General features: G+C 38.0%; 1 protein-coding gene and 1 long non-coding RNA gene across 4 annotated transcripts in view; one reads left to right on the forward strand and one right to left on the reverse strand.

Moving 5' to 3' along the window:
• Gmps_0 (GMP synthase [glutamine-hydrolyzing]) overlaps positions 1 to 12,822 on the forward strand; it is an 85,903-nt gene extending 73,081 nt beyond the window's left edge. For both annotated transcript variants that reach the window (XM_054227896.1, XM_054227897.1), the window contains exons 6-12: positions 3,988 to 4,084; positions 4,140 to 4,509; positions 4,574 to 4,766; positions 4,818 to 4,989; positions 6,220 to 6,449; positions 6,508 to 6,699; positions 12,598 to 12,822. In XM_054227896.1, the coding sequence (XP_054083871.1) occupies positions 3,988 to 4,084; positions 4,140 to 4,509; positions 4,574 to 4,766; positions 4,818 to 4,989; positions 6,220 to 6,449; positions 6,508 to 6,699; positions 12,598 to 12,699 (1,356 nt within the window). In that variant the 3' untranslated portion in view covers positions 12,700 to 12,822. The remainder of the gene's footprint in view (positions 1 to 3,987; positions 4,085 to 4,139; positions 4,510 to 4,573; positions 4,767 to 4,817; positions 4,990 to 6,219; positions 6,450 to 6,507; positions 6,700 to 12,597) is intronic.
• LOC128920510 (uncharacterized) lies at positions 2,559 to 5,661 on the reverse strand. Of its 2 annotated transcripts, XR_008470576.1 has the most exons (4): positions 5,285 to 5,661; positions 3,346 to 3,676; positions 2,906 to 3,277; positions 2,559 to 2,853 (listed from the first exon to the last, which is right to left on the reverse strand). It is a non-coding gene; the product is annotated as an uncharacterized LOC128920510 (long non-coding RNA). The 2 variants fall into 2 exon arrangements; XR_008470575.1 differs by having other exon boundaries at positions 2,906 to 3,676.
• Positions 12,823 to 19,001: the final 6,179 nt, after the last annotated feature.

Consider the following 19,001-nt stretch of genomic DNA (forward strand, 5'->3'; position numbering starts at 1 on the left):
AAAGAGTCCCTGCAATTCTCCGTCCACTCTCCGTTGTTTTTGCGAATTAGGCCTGGCGAAGGAAGGCTTTTAGATAACAGTTTCCTAAGTCTTGCCACCTCGTTTGTTTTTTCAAAGCTGCTACAACAGTTTTTCCAGGACTGTCGTTTGCTCCTGCGCACTAACTTTTTGTAGTCTCTTAACAGATCCTTATATTCATTCCAACATTCCTCGTATATACCTATGGTCAGAGAATGACGGTGTACTTAGCACCCTCCAGTTCTCTACCGTTGTACCACACTGGTGTAAAGTGTAATGTCTAGGACGTTTTTCGAGGTTGGTCCTATATACGTAGGTTCTTCCCCTCGGTTTGCTATCACTACATTGCTTATTAATATAAAGTTTAATAGGGACTCACCTCTTGCATATTGTCGTCCGCGCGCTTGACTTTTGGCTTCTCGGCCTCGTCCTTCATCTTCCTTTTCTTTGTTGGCGCTTTCGGTTCGCTCTCTGTCGACCGTTGCCTCTTCTCAGCGATATGCTCCTCGATACGGTTAGCAAATGCTGAGTTCGAGGCACTTCACCAACTACGTGAGGCAAAGTGCTCTCGGCCGCTTTTCACCTCCTCTCTGGCCCAAGCCAACCGTTTCATCTCTTCTTCACTCAGGTTGGACTTGCCTTCGAGTTGGTTACAAATGCCGACCGCCGCATTGTATCTCGATTAGGCTTTTAACCCCTCCTTGCTGGGTTTCTTCGGGGGCCCTCTCTTGTTGCCAGAGTTGGAACCCTCGGTCGAATCCTACGGAGAGCGAAGAAGCTCTTCTTCTTTGTCAGTATTTATGCCCACAGCGCTTTCTGGGTCCGAATCTTCATGGATTGCGGAACGCGCGCGCTGCAGAGCTGGTCTGGCAGTAGCATTGCAACCACCGCAACCTGCTCCCGTTGCAGTGGAGGTGTGGCCGCTGGCGACACAGCTTGAAAAGTCGCTGTGCCCGCCGGTGGTACCAGCCTCGTCTCCCACCGACATTTGGGCTGATATCCCACCCCGCTGTTCTTCCTTTTTGTCCTCCATATTGAGTTTTTGTATTCGGGGATCTCTACCCCTAGCGTTTTATACCTACCGCCAGGTACCTCACTGGCAATGGCTGATGTACTCACGCCTCCACCGCCTTATGAGGATACATATAAAGCATTCCAACATATGATGATGGATGTGGAGTACATCAGCCTTAGCTAGATGGCGACTGCCTGAACTGCCGTGACTTAGCTTGCCATAGACAGCTTGAGACCCCAGCAGTGCAGGCAGCGCCACCCATTGCCCTGCGACACCCGCGCGGAGGATATAGCCAAGATGAATTTTTGTCGACCCCGCTTTTTCATAACTTTTCGAACTTTTTCAGAATGCACATTAATATTGTGATCACATTCGAAAGTATTTCGAATTTCTACGGCAGTAATTTCAGGATTTTTTCTACAGGACTATTAACATATCAATTAATTATTTCGTGCTATTGGTTGTAACACGGAAACATTTTTTATTACCATATAAACTGTTAACTTGGCCCGCACACAATGGTTTTAACAATTGAATGAAAAAAAGTCCCTAATAAAATACCAAAAAAAATCACTTAAATCGGCGGTAAACATCGCAATTTTATGTACAAATGATACTGAAAGTTGCTTAACCTAAAACTTTTTAGTGAACTTTGTAAAATTTAAGAAATGTATTTTTTAACGTCAAAGCACCTTTTATGTACTATATGTACATAATAAGGGCGGGGTTAATGGAACTTTTTGTTGTTATTTTAAATAAACGTAACAATACTCTTTTAAATGTAAAAACAACAACAAGAGGAGTAAGTTCTATTATCTGTGTGACTGTATCTCGTAAACTATCAAAGCGTTATCAACTAAACTTTCTGGAGTAATTTCCTTTCGGTATTTCAATATGCAATATCCTATACGTAGGTTATTTTGAAAAATATTAAAAGTGCTTTAATTCAGTTAGGGAAAAGCATCATATACTTTTTTTTTAACCCTTGTTTACTTTTTGTTTTGAAAAACGAAGTCATCATTTTATGACTCTAGGACAGTTCATTGCATACAGACATAAATAGTAGCTTCTGATAGTGGTTCTTATCAAAATGCAACAATCTTGTTAATTCGAAAAATGCCATTTACAGGAAACTTTATATTTATCTTAATTAGATTTAAATTTTCATTATATCTCGGTGGCTGTATAACAAGTTGAATAATGTTTTACAATTCTAAATAAATATTGAAATCATTCATACAATTTACCATAGATAAAAGTTAACTGAATGTGTAATAGTAATAATCAAATTTCCAATGGGCTTAATACAGTTAGGCTGTTCACGGTAAGGTGGTTATCGGGTTATGTGGTTATTAGATTAAAAATAACCTCTATGCTCCGTGAACATCCTATGTATGGTTATTTGCTTATTTTTACACAAACAGCTGTTCATTGTTTAAAATTTTAGTTCAATGAAATTCCTACTTATAAAATGTTTAAACAAAGTTTAAAAAGCAAAATAATCGAATTTAAAATAAGTTCTTCTATTCAGGAAATGGTCTTTATTGAAGGTATATTATTATATAATCCGAATTTTAAGGGTTAAAAAAATGCTTTGTATAAAATTTACAGACATCTTGCGCCCTGAACAGTGTCACAATGCAATGGATGAAGTATTAGATGAACTGCTAGATGATATAACTTTAATCAACTGTAGTAGACGGGGGGATGAACTACATGTTCCGAAATCTATTCATTGGCGAGAAAATGTTCTGTGTTGCTTTGACGATGGAAGATTTTTACAACTGCTGCGCGTCAGAAAATGCCAATTCGCTCATCTCCTAGAAATATTTTCTAATGATATGAATTTTACTAATTCAAGTTTACAAATACCTGTAGATTTGCAAATCGCAATCGTATTGCTCCGGTTCATCGGGTGAAAGTGCTTCTGTACGTAAAATCGCTACAACTTTAGGTGTGGGAGATGGAGGTACATTTACCTATATCACCAAAAGAGTTTTTTCGGCAATTTTGAATAAACTACAATTCAATTTTTTTTACTGCAAGCAATTTGCTATAATAGATTTTCGCTGTTGGTTTCTGAAATTAAAGGAGATGTAAGTAAATCAAAATAAATAACTAATGTGTCAAAACTCGCCTCGATGTTTCGGTGTTCCTGCATATAGCACAGCACTGTTTTGATTTCGGCTTCCGTCCATTTTTTCACCTCCTTTTCTCGCCGGCGCTTTCGTTTTTCTGTATACACTAAAATTGGAGTATAAATAAATGACAAAAAATGTATATTTATTTTGTATTTTATGATTCTTACTTACTTTGATGATTTTTGATGCTTTGTGATGCTTTTCGAAGCTTTTTATTTCGGTTTTAATTTGCCGATTGTAAACAAAAAACAGCTGTTAATAGCAGATTTTCTAATAAGAAAATCAAAGTGGAAATGACATTCGCTTAGTTTTATTTATTTTTTGTGCTGCCATTTAGTAAAATTCCAACGACTTTCTAACACTGGAAATGAGCAAACAACCGCATAATCTGTAATCAAGGGCCTAGGTTGGTCAAAGTTGGTTATTTTGTCATACCGCATTTTGTTGTTGTTTACTTAATCACATAACCACATAACCCGATAACCACCTTATCGTGAACAGCCTAAGTATATATCGGTTAATATGTAAAATATTTTTGCTAAATTAAATGAAAGTATAATATTGGTTATAATGTTACTTTGTGGCAAAAATTTAATAAGTGAAATCGGTCTATATTTTTAAGTAGAAGTTATTATATTGACAAAATTGGTGTAGACCTTGGTCCAGTGCCCTCTATTATAATGATTTTCGCTGATCTGATCGCTTATATACGAACAAATGCAAATTACGAGAGTATACGAGATTCGGTTACATTCGAATTTAGTCCTTACTTATTTATTGTATAAAATTCATTTTAATTATTTTTTTTTGTAGTTGCTCGTTAGCGGCGGAGTTGATTCGACTGTTTGTGCTGCCTTGTTACGCCGGGCTTTACATCCAAATCAAATTATTGCAGTTCATATTGACAATGGTAACAGACTTATTAAAAACTAATTGACAAAAAAACTAAAAAATTAAATTTTTAGGGTTTATGCGTAAAGGAGAAAGTGAAAAGGTTGAAAAATCTTTGAGGGAGATCGGAATTGACCTAATAGTAAAAAAAGAAGCTTATCGATTTTTAAAAGGCACTACACAGATTAAAAGACCTGGGCAGTTTTCAATTGTAGAAACGCCTATGTTGTTTCAGACTATTAACCCAGAGGAAAAACGCAAGATAATTGGTGACATATTTGTGAAGATAACCAATGATATTATAGCTGAAATGAAGTTGAAGCCTGATGAAGTGTTACTAGCTCAAGGTACTCTTCGACCAGATTTGATTGAATCTGCATCAAATTCAATTAGCCAAAATGCAGAAACCATTAAAACTCATCATAATGATACCGAGCTAATAAGGTAAATAAGTCCAATATTTTCTTATTAAAACTGATGCTTAACTGATTTCAAATTATATTCCAAGACAACTGCGCAATGTTGGTCGGGTCGTTGAGCCTTTATGCGATTTTCACAAGGATGAAGTAAGAGACATAGGAAGAGATCTAGGTCTTCCAGTTGATTTAATTGAACGACAACCATTTCCAGGACCAGGCTTAGCTATCCGGATCCTTTGTGCTGAAGAACCTTATATAGAAAAAGATTTCTCAGAAACACAGGTATTTTTTTGTTTTTCAAAGTAATATTCGATTCAATATTGTTATTTGTAGGTTATAGCAAAAGTTATAGTAGATTTTCATAACAAACTGCTGAAAAATCATGCATTAATAAATCGAGTAATTGGGTCAACTACAGAAGCAGAGCAAAAGGAACTTAAGCATATTTCCTCCATAGATAAAATTCAGGCTACGGTTTTACCTTTGCGGTCCGTCGGTGTTCAGGGTATGTATTTATATTAAGATTAAAGTTTTAAAGAAACGTACATATACTGATAAAATATTGTTCGAAATGGTACGAAATCATTGGAAATTATTGAAGCAAAAGTCGTCGGTCAAAAGGCATTACACATTAGTTTTAAAAAAGTCTATTATTTTGAAACTAAAGGAATTTAGTCTTAAACATTTATGTGACAATCCCTACATATGTATAACTACAACTATAGCCCCCAAAATAAAATAAAGTATCCTAATAGTATTGTAACGGATTTCCAAAATCTATCGTTTACTCTAAACTCTACCTTGAGTTCGATCACTGGATTGTCAAATAAAAGTCACTGTTTAATGGTTATACACTTATCTTTATTTCTAATTTAACAAACTTAACACTTTATTACTCGTTGTACAAGTTTACAACTTCTTACTTCTAATATCTTGCACTTTACTCGGCAACTCTCTAATTAGAACTGTGTCTTGCTGCCAGTCCGGCAGCCCTTATATACCCGATTGTTAGCAAGTTATCGTCACTCGAACATTCTGGCAACGACGAATATCGATGTCTGGATAAATCTGGTTATCGATTTCGTTGTTGATTCTAGTTTATTCTAGCATACATGTTCGTCACAGTATGTTTACATATAACGAGATTATATTATCACCATTTACGAGCTTAACTCGATAATCTGTAATTAAGAAACGACATTTATTATACAAAATTCCTCTCCTGATAATCCGAGATTATAAAATTATCTCGTTTTATCGTTTTATACAACTAGATTTTCGGTGCTATACCTAGTTTTATTGATAATTTTGCCAAGGAGAGGAGAAATGTCAAATGAAAATGTAAACGAAAATGGCCGACAGCGAGAGAAACATGTGTAATACATCAACAAATACAAATTTGCCTATATGTAAACGGTTATAGCCTTTTCAGCCTTTCCTCTACTCGATTAAAACACTGATTAAGATCGATTTACCATACAAAATAAAAATCATTGATTTTTAATTGGATTTTCATCACTTTAAAAAGAAATGCAACTCTGCGACAAAGACCGTTTTTGTAATTATATATACGTTCTTTGTCTGTGAGTTGTTGTTCAAACTACAACTTATATACCTTGTATAACATATATTCGATGTTCAAATGGAAAAGGTGCTCAAATGTTTCTTCAGTGATATCAAAAAGGAAATTAAAAAGTTTATCTTAAATGCATTTTACAATTATATTATTTTTCAGGTGATAAAAGAACTTATAGCTACGTAGTAGGACTTTCTAGTAGTTCAGAACCCAATTGGAATGATTTGATATTTTTGGCAAAATTAATTCCACGTATTCTTCATAATGTCAATCGTGTTTGCTATGTGTTCGGAGGTCCCGTGCAATATCAAATTACCGATATTACTCATACTACTCTTAATAAATACGTTTTGGAGCAACTAAGGGAAGCTGATGCTATAGGAAACGAAGTATTTGATAATTTATATAAGTAACTTTAGCATGGATTATATGTTTTTTTAAATTTAGATAATTATCCAGGCAGGACTTCATCGTATAATTTCACAAATGCCAATTGTTCTGATTCCCGTGCATTTTGATAGAGATCCAACCAATCGAACTCCGTCTTGTTGCAGGTCAATAGTCTTAAGACCCTTTTTAACAAATGATTTTATGACCGGAGTACCAGTAATACCAGGATCGGTACAATTGCCAACCCAGGTAAGAAATAAATATTTATAGTCTCGGTTTAATATTATGAGATTTATGTAACCGAAGACCCTCGCAATTTAAACGACTTTAAAGTATATGTGGAGAAAACTTTATATTAAAAAAATTTTCCAAATGGTTTGCATATTTTTACATATAAAATTTTAATAAATATGAAATAAATAGTGATTTTTAAGTTTATCTGAAATTTTAAATAAAAAATAACACAAAATTGCAAGACAATATATGTATATTTGAATCGATAGTATGGTAAATTAATTAAATTGTGAATATTATTTCATATAAATGTTGACCGCGGCTGCGGTAATATGAAAATTTTAGCATACGAGACGTTAAATCGCTTGATCATAGATCAATTGCCAATTGAAAGTCGCCAAACATGAAATAAACTGTTCACGAAACTCGCCTCTCAATAGAACCATGTATTTCGTGTCTTGTGTGGCACTGTCTTCTTGAAAGCATATGTCATGCAAGTCAAGTTCTTCCATTTTGAACAAAAAATTTTGGCATCATTGCCCGGGAGTGCTACCATTCACAGTAACGTTGCGATTTGCATCATCTCTGAAGAAATACGGTCCGATGATGCCGCCAGCCTTTAATTCACACCAAACAGCGTTATGAGACGATTTATGACGATTATAGCACTGGTGTTGTCAAAAAGAAAAAAGCTACAAAAATCACTCTTTACATTATATTCATTGCTATATTTTAAAATGCCAAAATATAATTAATACGCATGCACATTATTGCTATTATCCCTAAACACTGTAATAATATTGTTAATAAAGTGACTTGTATTTATAAGATTTATTTGTATAGTACACTTCATGTGAATGACATTCCCACCAAAAAATAATGACTAATATGTTTTTTTTTTTTTGTTTTCTGGTTTTTCCAAATGTACCTCTTGTGGGGATCCTTCAAATGCTATAGTTTACATCGGTGACTGAATTTATGATGGAGAATTTTGATTCTTTCTCATCTGTTTAATAAGGACAGCGACTCCAATCCTGGGTCAGGTGTGACCAGAATGGGCCCTCCTTTAAAAAAAAAGCGTTGGAGTTAGGGCTGTGAAGTCGGTGGGATTTTTCGAGAGTACAGTGAGAGGCCGGACTCTATTCTAGTTAATAATATCGCGAATTCTTCATAATTATATTTGTTGTTGCCAGCTATTTTCCTTAAGTTTGCTTTGATACCTTGGGGAGCGTACTTTTGTTGCAAAGATAAGATGGAAGTGCTGCCATAATCTGCGTTGGCATTTATAGCTTTAGTGCAGATCTTGAACATTAAAATGAACTTCTTTATTTGGGGGTCCGGGTCCGAACCATATGTGGTAAGAGGCGATGCTGGGTGCGTAGCATTGTTATGTGTATATTTTTGATGAATAAGGTGGCAAATGAAGACTTCCCCTGTATGATTATAAGATGGCGTTCGTTATATGTTAGACGTGAATTAGAAAACCAACCATTAGCACGAAGTAGACAGTTTTTTTGCTCTTTATTCAAATATGCGCCGTTTCGTTCGATAATCTGTTTCCATCTTGACGGCAACTTCATAATACCACCTCGTAGAAGTCCCCCCATATGGGGGATGGGATAAAACCTCCCATCCGAGCTCCCGTAGCTTCTGACGAGTCATCAACGAAGTGTGACACCAACAAGAAGGGTGTGGAAAGCTACACCCTTCTTGTTGGCCAATTCTGATCGCCTGAGCAGCTCATAGTAGATGATCCCCTTCCAATCCCACCAAACACACAGAAAAACCTTCCTGTCCGTAAATCCCGGCTTGGCCACTGTTTGGGACGATTCACCGACCTTCGACCACGACCACGCTTGATATTGTTGTATGTGATCCATTGTTCGACGCCAGTCACCATCCGCTTCAAAAATGGTTCGAGTTCGTTCCGTTTCAGCAGCATATCGCAGGCGTTGATTCGGTCGAGAAGGTTTGTTTACGTCGAATCATGCACACCAAAACATAAAGCTTTTCAGTGTATCCAGCCTTCTGCAGATCGTTTAAAATGGTTTGGTGACTAACTCCTATCTCCTGGGCGATGTCACGAGATGACATATGCCGGTCTAACTCGATGTTTTCCATGATTTGAACGGTATTCGTCGTCATAGGTCTTCCGCCGGTTGGCTTCTCCATGGTGTCTTCTTCACCCGCTCTGAATCATTGAAACCATTCCTCCGTAGTTCGAAGTGATAGAGTATCTATCCCCCAAAACACCATTAATCTCACGGAACGTTTCTCTAGCTGATTTGCCTTAAACGAAGAAAACCTTTAAAGTAGCGCGAATTTCGGCGTTAGTGAACTCCATATTTACTCGTTTTCACCTGTTGAACGCAATATCCAAACTAATCATACTTAGCGTCGTTTTGTAGGTTAAGTCAAGACCTTTCAAAGATGTATAGTAGTGCCAGATACGAGCTCTGTAGCGTTTTCTACATAGAAATTCAAAAGACAAAAAGCCGATATTTGACAACCTAATATTTGGAACCAGGAACCGCTTAAACGATTATAGCCGAAGAAGTCACCAGAGCGCGTCAATCATTCCTTATTCTTGCTCTATGGCGCCAACTGGAAATACCAAGTGAAGCCGTATCTCATATGGACGCTTCTGCGCCATACATCAGGACGGGAATAATGAGCGACTTGTAGAGTTTGATTTTGGTTCGTCGAATGAGTGAGTAGGCAATTGAAAAGTATACTCCTCCAAAGTTGCACCTGTTGGCAAGAGTGATTCTGCGTTGATTTTCGATGCTGACATAGTTGGTATTGTTAATGATGGAGTTCAAGTAGACGAAATTATCTACAATTCCAAACTTATGACTGTTCGTTTGATGACAGGAGATATTTCCACTTGTCCTCATTCACCACCAGACCCATTCAGCGTACGCCATCAGCTGCACACTCTTATAAAAGAGTTGGGTTTTGAGGCTGACATAGTTGGTATTGTTAATGCTGGACTTCAAGTAGACGAAATTATCTACAATTCCAAACTTATGACTGTTCGTTTGATGACAGGAGATATTTCCACTTGTCCTCATTCACCACCAGACCCATTCGGCCATCAGCTGCACACTCTTATAAAAGAATGTACCTTCCCTATTTAGCTCTGCAGCTCGTGTTATTTTTTTCTAGCAAAAAATTTAGGAGTTCACACGATATTGAGTCACCCTGTTTGTATCAAACGGCTCGTTTTGTATCGAACGACTCGGAGAGATTTTCCCGTTCCTGATGGGGCTTTTGGTGTTGCTCAACGTCAGTTTACACAGCCGTATTAGATTTGCAGGGATACCAAATTCAGACAACGCAGCATTAAGGCAACTCCTTTTCGTCATGTCGAAAGCAGCTTTAAAATCGACAAAAAGGTGGTGTGTGTCGATCCTCTTTTCACGGGCCTTCTCCAAGATTTGGCGCATGGTGAATATCTGGTCAGTTGTCGATTTTCCAGGTCTAAAGCCACACTGATAAGGTCCAATCAGTTTGTTGACGGTGGGCTTTAGTCTTTCGAGGTCTAAGACCGGAAGTCGTGAACTGCTTGAGCCACATGTAAAAGAATCGTTCCTGGCCACTCCCAAGTGAATGACAGTCAGAAACTTTCCTCACTTACGTGAACTTCTACATATGACTCCATCCAATAAATAAATTACAAGAGTATAAAATGTTCGGCACTTGAATGATTAACCTTAAACAATATTTTCAATCAATTTCGTGAAATGCCGTACGTTGATTCTTAAGCAAACAATATTAGGTATAACGATTTGCCAATACTTCCAAATGTTTTTTTATTCAACAAACTGCCGGAGTATAAAACGATAAGCTGTGACCAAACTTAACGCATCCCTCCATGTTTTATTTTTTTAATACAAACGGAGAACTTATTAATTAGATGGACATTTATCTTCACTTAATTTATGTATTGCATATACGCTTGTTATTGAATCCTGAAAATGCATGTATGTATGTATGTGATTGGCGTTGCAACCGTTTAGCCGGTTATAGCCGAATCGACGATAGTGTGCCACCTCTCTCTCTCCTTCGCAGTTCGGCGCCAGTGTAACCAGGTGTAACCCAAGTGTAACCAGGTCGCTCTCCACCTGGTCTCTCCAACGGAGTGGAGGCCTTCCCCTTCCTCGGCTTCCTCCGGCGGGTACTGCATCGAACACTTTCAGGGCTGGAGTGTTTTCGTCCATTCGGACAACATGACCTAGCCAGCGTAGCCGCTGTCTTTTTATTCGCTGAACTATGTCAATGTCGTCGTATAACTCGTACAGCTCATCGTTCCATCGTCTGCGGTATTTGCCGTTGCCATTCTTCTGAGGACCATAAATCTTGCGCAAAATTTTCCTCTCGAAAACTCCTAGTATCGTCTCATCTGATGTTGACATCGTCCAAGCTTCTGCACAGTAAAGCAGGACGGGAATGATAAGCGACTTGTAGAGTTTGATTTTGGTTCGTCGAGAGAGGACTTTACTGTTCAATTGCCTACTCAGTCCAAAGTAGCACCTGTTGGCAAGAGCTATTCTGCGCTGGATTTCGAGGCTGACATTGTTCGTGTTGTTGATGCTGGTTCCCAGGTATACGAAATTATCTACGACCTCGTAGTTATGACTGTCAACAGTGACGTGGGAGCCAAGACGCGAATGCGCCGACTGTTTGTTTGATGACAGGAGATATTTCGTCTTGTCCTCATTCACCTCCTGACCCATTCGCTTCGCCTCCTTATCCATGCAGGAAAAAGCAGAACAAACGGCGCGGTTGTTGCTTCCGATGATATCAATATCATCGGCGTACGCCAGGAGCTGTACACTCTTGTAGAAGATTGTACCTTCTCGGTTTAACTCTGCAGCTCTTATAATTTTTTCCAGCATCAGGTTAAAGAAGTCGCACGATAGTGAGTCACCTTGTCTGAAACCTCGTTTGGTATCGAACGGCTCGGAGAGGTCCTTCCCAATCATGACGGAGCTTTTGGTGTTGCTCAACGTCAATTTACACAGCCGTATTAGTTTTGCGGGGATACCAAATTCAGACATCGCGGCGTAAAGGCAACTCCTTTTCGTGCTGCCGAAAGCAGCTTTAAAATCGACAAAAAGGTGGTGTGCGTCGATCCTCTTTTCACGGGTCTTCTCCAAAATTTGGCGCATGGTGAATATCTGGTCAGTTGTCGATTTTCCAGGTCTAAAGCCACACTGATAAGGTCCAATCAGTTTGTTGACGGTGGGCTCTAGTCTTTCACACAGTACGCTCGATAGAACCTTGTATGCGATATTTAGGAGGCTGATCCCACGGTAATTGGCGCAGATTGTGGGATCTCCCTTTTTATGGATTGGGCAGAGCACACTGAGATTCCAATCGTCAGGCATGCTTTCTTCCGACCATATTCTGCAAAGAAGCTGATGCATGCACCTTATCAGTTCTTCGCCGCCGTATTTGAATAGTTCTGCCTATAATCTATCGGCCCCGCTGCTTTGTTGTTCTTCAAGCGGGTAATTGCTATTCGAATTTCTTCATGGTCGGGTAATGGAACATCTGTTCCATCGTCATCGATTGGGGGATCGGGTTCGCAATCTCCTGGTGTTGTACTCTCACTGCCATTCAGCAGGTCGGAGAAGTGTTCCCTCCATAATCCTAGTATGCCCTGGACATCGGTTACCAGATTACCACCTTGGTCTCTACATGAGGAAAATGCATATTTTGAATAAAAAAACAAAACCAGGAAAAAAAGTTTATGTTGTTATGTGTTGTACAAAGCAATCGTAAATGTTGTACAAAGCAATCGTAAAATATATTTAATGTTAAAGATGTAATAATTAAACAATTTATCTAAGAAGTATCCCCTACAATTATGTTAATATGTTACTAATAATTTTTTATTCCTTAAAGGTTCTAAATAATATTGTTCACGAAATATCAAAATTAGATGGTATATCCCGAGTTCTATACGACTTAACATCCAAGCCACCAGGTACAACCGAATGGGAGTAAATTTATTTAAATCGCCCGATTCCTATAAAATAGGTGGAAATGCTAATTATATATATATTTACCGAATTTAGTTTATATTTTTATTAAATAAATGTATTCTAAATCTAAATAAATTCAGCACAATGAATAGTTTTTTATATTAAATGTTGGTTATTTGGGAGACTTATGTCCCTAAATTAATATGTAAGTAATGATTAATTATTTGTCGTTGTAAAGTCATATCTAATCGAGTTCAGAGATGGTGTTGTACATAAAAAAGATAGTACGTAAAGTTCGTATCATTTTAAATAAAATATTCAGTTTAGGTGGAACTGACGGCGATATTTTTCTATCTTTTCGATACAATTTCCATATTGAATAAGGCATTTTTCCATTACTCAATCTCAGCGTTTTCTTTCCAGCATTTATTCTCTTGCATCGATTGACAGTGGCTGCGTTCATAGGCAAAAAATCAAATAATTTATCACTAAATAATGGGCCTAATCATTGAATCCTTTTCGACTGAAAAATGGTTCCATTCGATCGAAAAATTTTACGTGGGAATCATTGAAACCGTATCAAAAATAAAATTGACGATCACACTGAACTCACCGACTCGAAAAAATACATTTCGCGGCTAATAGATGTCGATAATTATGAAATTATTGAATCGAAATCTCATTTGGAAGTTCTTATGTATAATAAATAATTACTGATGACGGACTAAATTATGTATTAAATGGGTATTTTAAAAACAAGAGACAAAATCAGACTAACAAAAATAAATTAAAAATGCTTAAAAACGATATAAAGTTGCCCTCTCGAAATAGCGAAAGAATTTTCTCAAAGAGCCTCAGGCGAATTAAATATTTGTTTGGAACACAATAGTTAAAGGTCACATTTGTCGACAAAGGTCGAATAAACAGTTTTACATTCTCACTTTGTGGTAAAGCAGTTTATCGACGGAATCAATTACTGCATGAACATTTATATCGAAAATCTTTATCGTATTGGAATCGAATTCGCTGCGGATTCAATGTTTTTTTGTTTTTAATTAATGATTTTCTTTGCCTTTTTTCGTCGATTTTGTACTGGTCTTTATTATATTTAGTTAAAGTTTTAGTTGTGTTCCCCCCTCCCCCTCTCCCCTTCTGAATTTTTTGTCCAGTGTGTTTGTGGATGTTTTAAGATAATATGAATAGCTAAGGGTTTTTTCTGTAATGCAGAATTTTCTGGCAACTTTGCACAGCTGCTGTTATACCGGCTCATCAACACTTTTCTTTTATGAACTTAGAGATGAGTGAAAATAAAAATCGGGTATTTTATTAAATTTTACAAAAAAAAAATTCAATTTGTATTAAATAAGAATCATAAAAATATATACAAATTATAACTTTAATGACAATGGAGCGATTAATTGAATTTCGCCTCTGCAACTACATTTTCTTCGCTGCAGAATTTGCGCTTTTTGCGCATTAGCCACGCAATGTTTGCGCTCTCTCATATTCGTACTTATCCCTTCTTTATTTGTTTTTAATTTTTTGGTTATGTAATACTTGATTTAGTATTTCTTGTACGGTTGCATCACTTTGGCTTTCAGCCTCTTTACATATGTACAGTATGCAAAATCCGTATTTTTTTGTTTAAGTCGGTTTTCTCGTTCAGCAGTTCCGATGAGTCTGGATGCCTCTTCATTTACATGCTGTCTAAGCCTCATTTCGTGAGTCTTTCAAATATTGGTTATTTCGTTTACAACTGAATTCACACCAAGATCACGGTGAAGGTCAGCAGATCTAATATACCAAGGAGCATTAACTATACTTCTTAGTACTTTATTTTGGAAGGGCTGAAAGACTAGTTGAGCTCCATAGGCCCAAATTGGCTTTAGTACTTGATTATATATGTGTGAGTGATTGGCGTTGCAACCGTTTAGCCGGTTATAGCCGAATCGACGATAGTGCGCCATTTCTCTCTCTCCTTCGCAGTTCGGCGCCCGTTGGAGATCCCAAATGTAACCAGGTCGCTCTCCACCTGGTCCCTCCAACGGAGTGGAGGCCTTCCCCTTCCTCGGCTTCCTCCGGTGGGTACTGCATCGAACACTTTCAGGGCTGGAGTGTTTTCGTCCATTCGGACAACATGACCTAGCCAGCGTAGCCGCTGTCTTTTTATTCGCTGTACTATGTCAATGTCGTAATATAGCTCGTACAACTCATCGTTCCATCGTCTGCGGTATTCGCCGTTGCCAATGTTCTGAGGACATTAAATCTTGCGCATAATTTTCCTCTCGAAAACTCCTAGTGTCGTCTCATCTGATGTTGACATCGTCCAAGCTTCTGCACTATAAAGCAGGACGGGAATGATAAGCGCCTTGTAGAGTTTGATTTTGGTTCGTCGAGAGAGGACTTTACTGTTCAATTGCCTACTCAGTCCAAAGTAGCACCTGTTGGCAAGAGTGATTCTGCGCTGGATTTCGAGGCTGACATTGTTCGTGTTGTTGATGCTGGTTCCCAGATATACGAAACTATCTACTACTTCAAAGTTATGGCTGTCAACTGTGGCGTGTGAGCCAAGACGCGAGTACGCTGATTGTTTGTTTGGTGACAGGAGATATTTCGTCTTGTCCTCATTCACCTCCAGATCCATTCGCTTCGCTTCCTTATCCAGGCGGGAAAAAGCAGAACTAACGGCGCGGTTGACATCAATATCATCGGCGTACGCCAGGAGCTCAACACTCTTGTAGAAGACTGTACCTTCTCTAATTAGCTCTGCAGCTCTTATAATTTTTTTCCAGCATCAAGTTAAAGAAGTCGCACTATAGTGAGTCACCTTATCTGAAAACTCGTTTGGTATCGAACGGCTCGGAGAGGTCCTTCCCAATCATGACGGAGCTTTTGGTGTTGCTCAACGTTAACTTACACAGTCGTATTAGTTTTGCGGGGATACCAAATTCAGACATCGCGGCGAAAAGGCAGCTCCTTTTCGTGCTGTCGAAACCAGATTTGGCGCATGGTGAATATCTGGTCAGTTGTCGATTTTCCAGGTCTAAAGCCACACTGTTAAGGTCCAATCAGTTTGTTGACGGTGGGCTTTAGTCTTTCGATGTCTGTTGGCTACCCAGAGGATACTTGGTCTAAGACCGGAAGTCGTGAACTGCTTGAGCCACATGTAAAAGAATCGTTCCTGGCCACTCCCAAGTGAATGACAGTCAGAAACTTTCCTCACTTACGTGAACTTCTACATATGACTCCATCCAATAAATAAATTACAAGAGTATAAAATGTTCGGAACTTGAGTGATTAACCTTAAAGAATATTTTCAATCAATTTCGTGAAATGCCGTACGTTGATTCTTAAGCAAACAATATTAGGTATAACGATTTGCCAATACTGCCAAATGTTTTTTTATTCAACAAACTGCCGGAGTATAAAACGATAAGCTGTGACCAAACTTAACACATCCCTCCATGTTTTATTTTTTTAATACAAACGGAGAACTTATTAATTAGATGGACATTTATCTTCACTTAATTTATGTATTGCATATACGCTTGTTATTGAATCCTGAAAATGCATGTATGTATGTATGTGATTGGCGTTGCAACCGTTTAGCCGGTTATAGCCGAATCGACGATAGTGTGCCACCTCTCTCTCTCCTTCGCAGTTCGGCGCCAGTTGGAGATCCCAAGTGTAACCAGGTCGCTCTCCACCTGGTCCCTCCAACGGAGTGGAGGCCTTCCCCTTCCTCGGCTTCCTCCGGTGGGTACTGCATCGAACACTTTCAGGGCTGGAGTGTTTTCGTCCATTCGGACAACATGACCTAGCCAGCGTAGCCGCTGTCTTTTTATTCGCTGAACTATGTCAATGTCGTCGTATAACTCGTACAGCTCATCGTTCCATCGTCTGCGGTATTTGCCGTTGCCATTCTTCTGAGGAGGATGGGATCATGTGTAGACCATAAATCTTGCGCAAAATTTTCCTCTCGAAAACTCCTAGTATCGTCTCATCTGATGTTGACATCGTCCAAGCTTCTGCACCGTAAAGCAGGACGGGAATGATAAGCGACTTGTAGAGTTTGATTTTGGTTCGTCGAGAGAGGACTTTACTGTTCAATTGCCTACTCAGTCCAAAGTAGCACCTGTTGGCAAGAGCTATTCTGCGCTGGATTTCGAGGCTGACATTGTTCGTGTTGTTGATGCTGGTTCCCAGGTATACGAAATTATCTACGACCTCGAAGTTATGACTGTCAACAGTGACGTGGGAGCCAAGACGCGAATGCGCCGACTGTTTGTTTGATGACAGGAGATATTTCGTCTTGTCCTCATTCACCTCCTGACCAGTTCAGTTTGTTGACGGTGGGCTCTAGTCTTTCACACAGTACGCTCGATAGAACCTTGTATGCGATATTTAGGAGGCTGATCCCACGGTAATTGGCGCAGATTGTGGGATCTCCCTTTTTATGGATTGGGCAGAGCACACTGAGATTCCAATCGTCAGGCATGCTTTCTTCCGACCATATTCTGCAAAGAAGCTGATGCATGCACCTTATCAGTTCTTCGCCGCCGTATTTGAATAGTTCTGCCTATAATCTATCGGCCCCGCTGCTTTGTTGTTCTTCAAGCGGGTAATTGCTATTCGAATTTCTTCATGGTCGGGTAATGGAACATCTGTTCCATCGTCATCGATTGGGGGATCGGGTTCGCAATCTCCTGGTGTTGTACTCTCACTGCCATTCAGCAGGTCGGAGAAGTGTTCCCTCCATAATCCTAGTATGCCCTGGACATCGGTTACCAGATTACCACCTTGGTCTCTACATGAGGAAAATGCATATTTTGAATAAAAAAACAAAACCAGGAAAAAAAGTTTATGTTGTTATGTGTTGTACAAAGCAATCGTAAATGTTGTACAAAGCAATCGTAAAATATATTTAATGTTAAAGATGTAATAATTAAACAATTTATCTAAGAAGTATCCCCTACAATTATGTTAATATGTTACTAATAATTTTTTATTCCTTAAAGGTTCTAAATAATATTGTTCACGAAATATCAAAATTAGATGGTATATCCCGAGTTCTATACGACTTAACATCCAAGCCACCAGGTACAACCGAATGGGAGTAAATTTATTTAAATCGCCCGATTCCTATAAAATAGGTGGAAATGCTAATTATATATATATTTACCGAATTTAGTTTATATTTTTATTAAATAAATGTATTCTAAATCTAAATAAATTCAGCACAATGAATAGTTTTTTATATTAAATGTTGGTTATTTGGGAGACTTATGTCCCTAAATTAATATGTAAGTAATGATTAATTATTTGTCGTTGTAAAGTCATATCTAATCGAGTTCAGAGATGGTGTTGTACATAAAAAAGATAGTACGTAAAGTTCGTATCATTTTAAATAAAATATTCAGTTTAGGTGGAACTGACGGCGATATTTTTCTATCTTTTCGATACAATTTCCATATTGAATAAGGCATTTTTCCATTACTCAATCTCAGCGTTTTCTTTCCAGCATTTATTCTCTTGCATCGATTGACAGTGGCTGCGTTCATAGGCAAAAAATCAAATAATTTATCACTAAATAATGGGCCTAATCATTGAATCCTTTTCGACTGAAAAATGGTTCCATTCGATCGAAAAATTTTACGTGGGAATCATTGAAACCGTATCAAAAATAAAATTGACGATCACACTGAACTCACCGACTCGAAAAAATACATTTCGCGGCTAATAGATGTCGATAATTATGAAATTATTGAATCGAAATCTCATTTGGAAGTTCTTATGTATAATAAATAATTACTGATGACGGACTAAATTATGTATTAAATGGGTATTTTAAAAACAAGAGACAAAATCAGACTAACAAAAATAAATTAAAAATGCTTAAAAACGATATAAAGTTGCCCTCTCGAAATAGCGAAAGAATTTTCTCAAAGAGCCTCAGGCGAATTAAATATTTGTTTGGAACACAATAGTTAAAGGTCACATTTGTCGACAAAGGTCGAATAAACAGTTTTACATTCTCACTTTGTGGTAAAGCAGTTTATCGACGGAATCAATTACTGCATGAACATTTATATCGAAAATCTTTATCGTATTGGAATCGAATTCGCTGCGGATTCAATGTTTTTTTGTTTTTAATTAATGATTTTCTTTGCCTTTTTTCGTCGATTTTGTACTGGTCTTTATTATATTTAGTTAAAGTTTTAGTTGTGTTCCCCCCTCCCCCTCTCCCCTTCTGAATTTTTTGTCCAGTGTGTTTGTGGATGTTTTAAGATAATATGAATAGCTAAGGGTTTTTTCTGTAATGCA

This window comes from Zeugodacus cucurbitae, chromosome 3 (genome assembly GCF_028554725.1).
Source record: "Zeugodacus cucurbitae isolate PBARC_wt_2022May chromosome 3, idZeuCucr1.2, whole genome shotgun sequence".
NCBI classification, from domain to species: Eukaryota; Metazoa; Arthropoda; class Insecta; order Diptera; family Tephritidae; genus Zeugodacus; species Zeugodacus cucurbitae.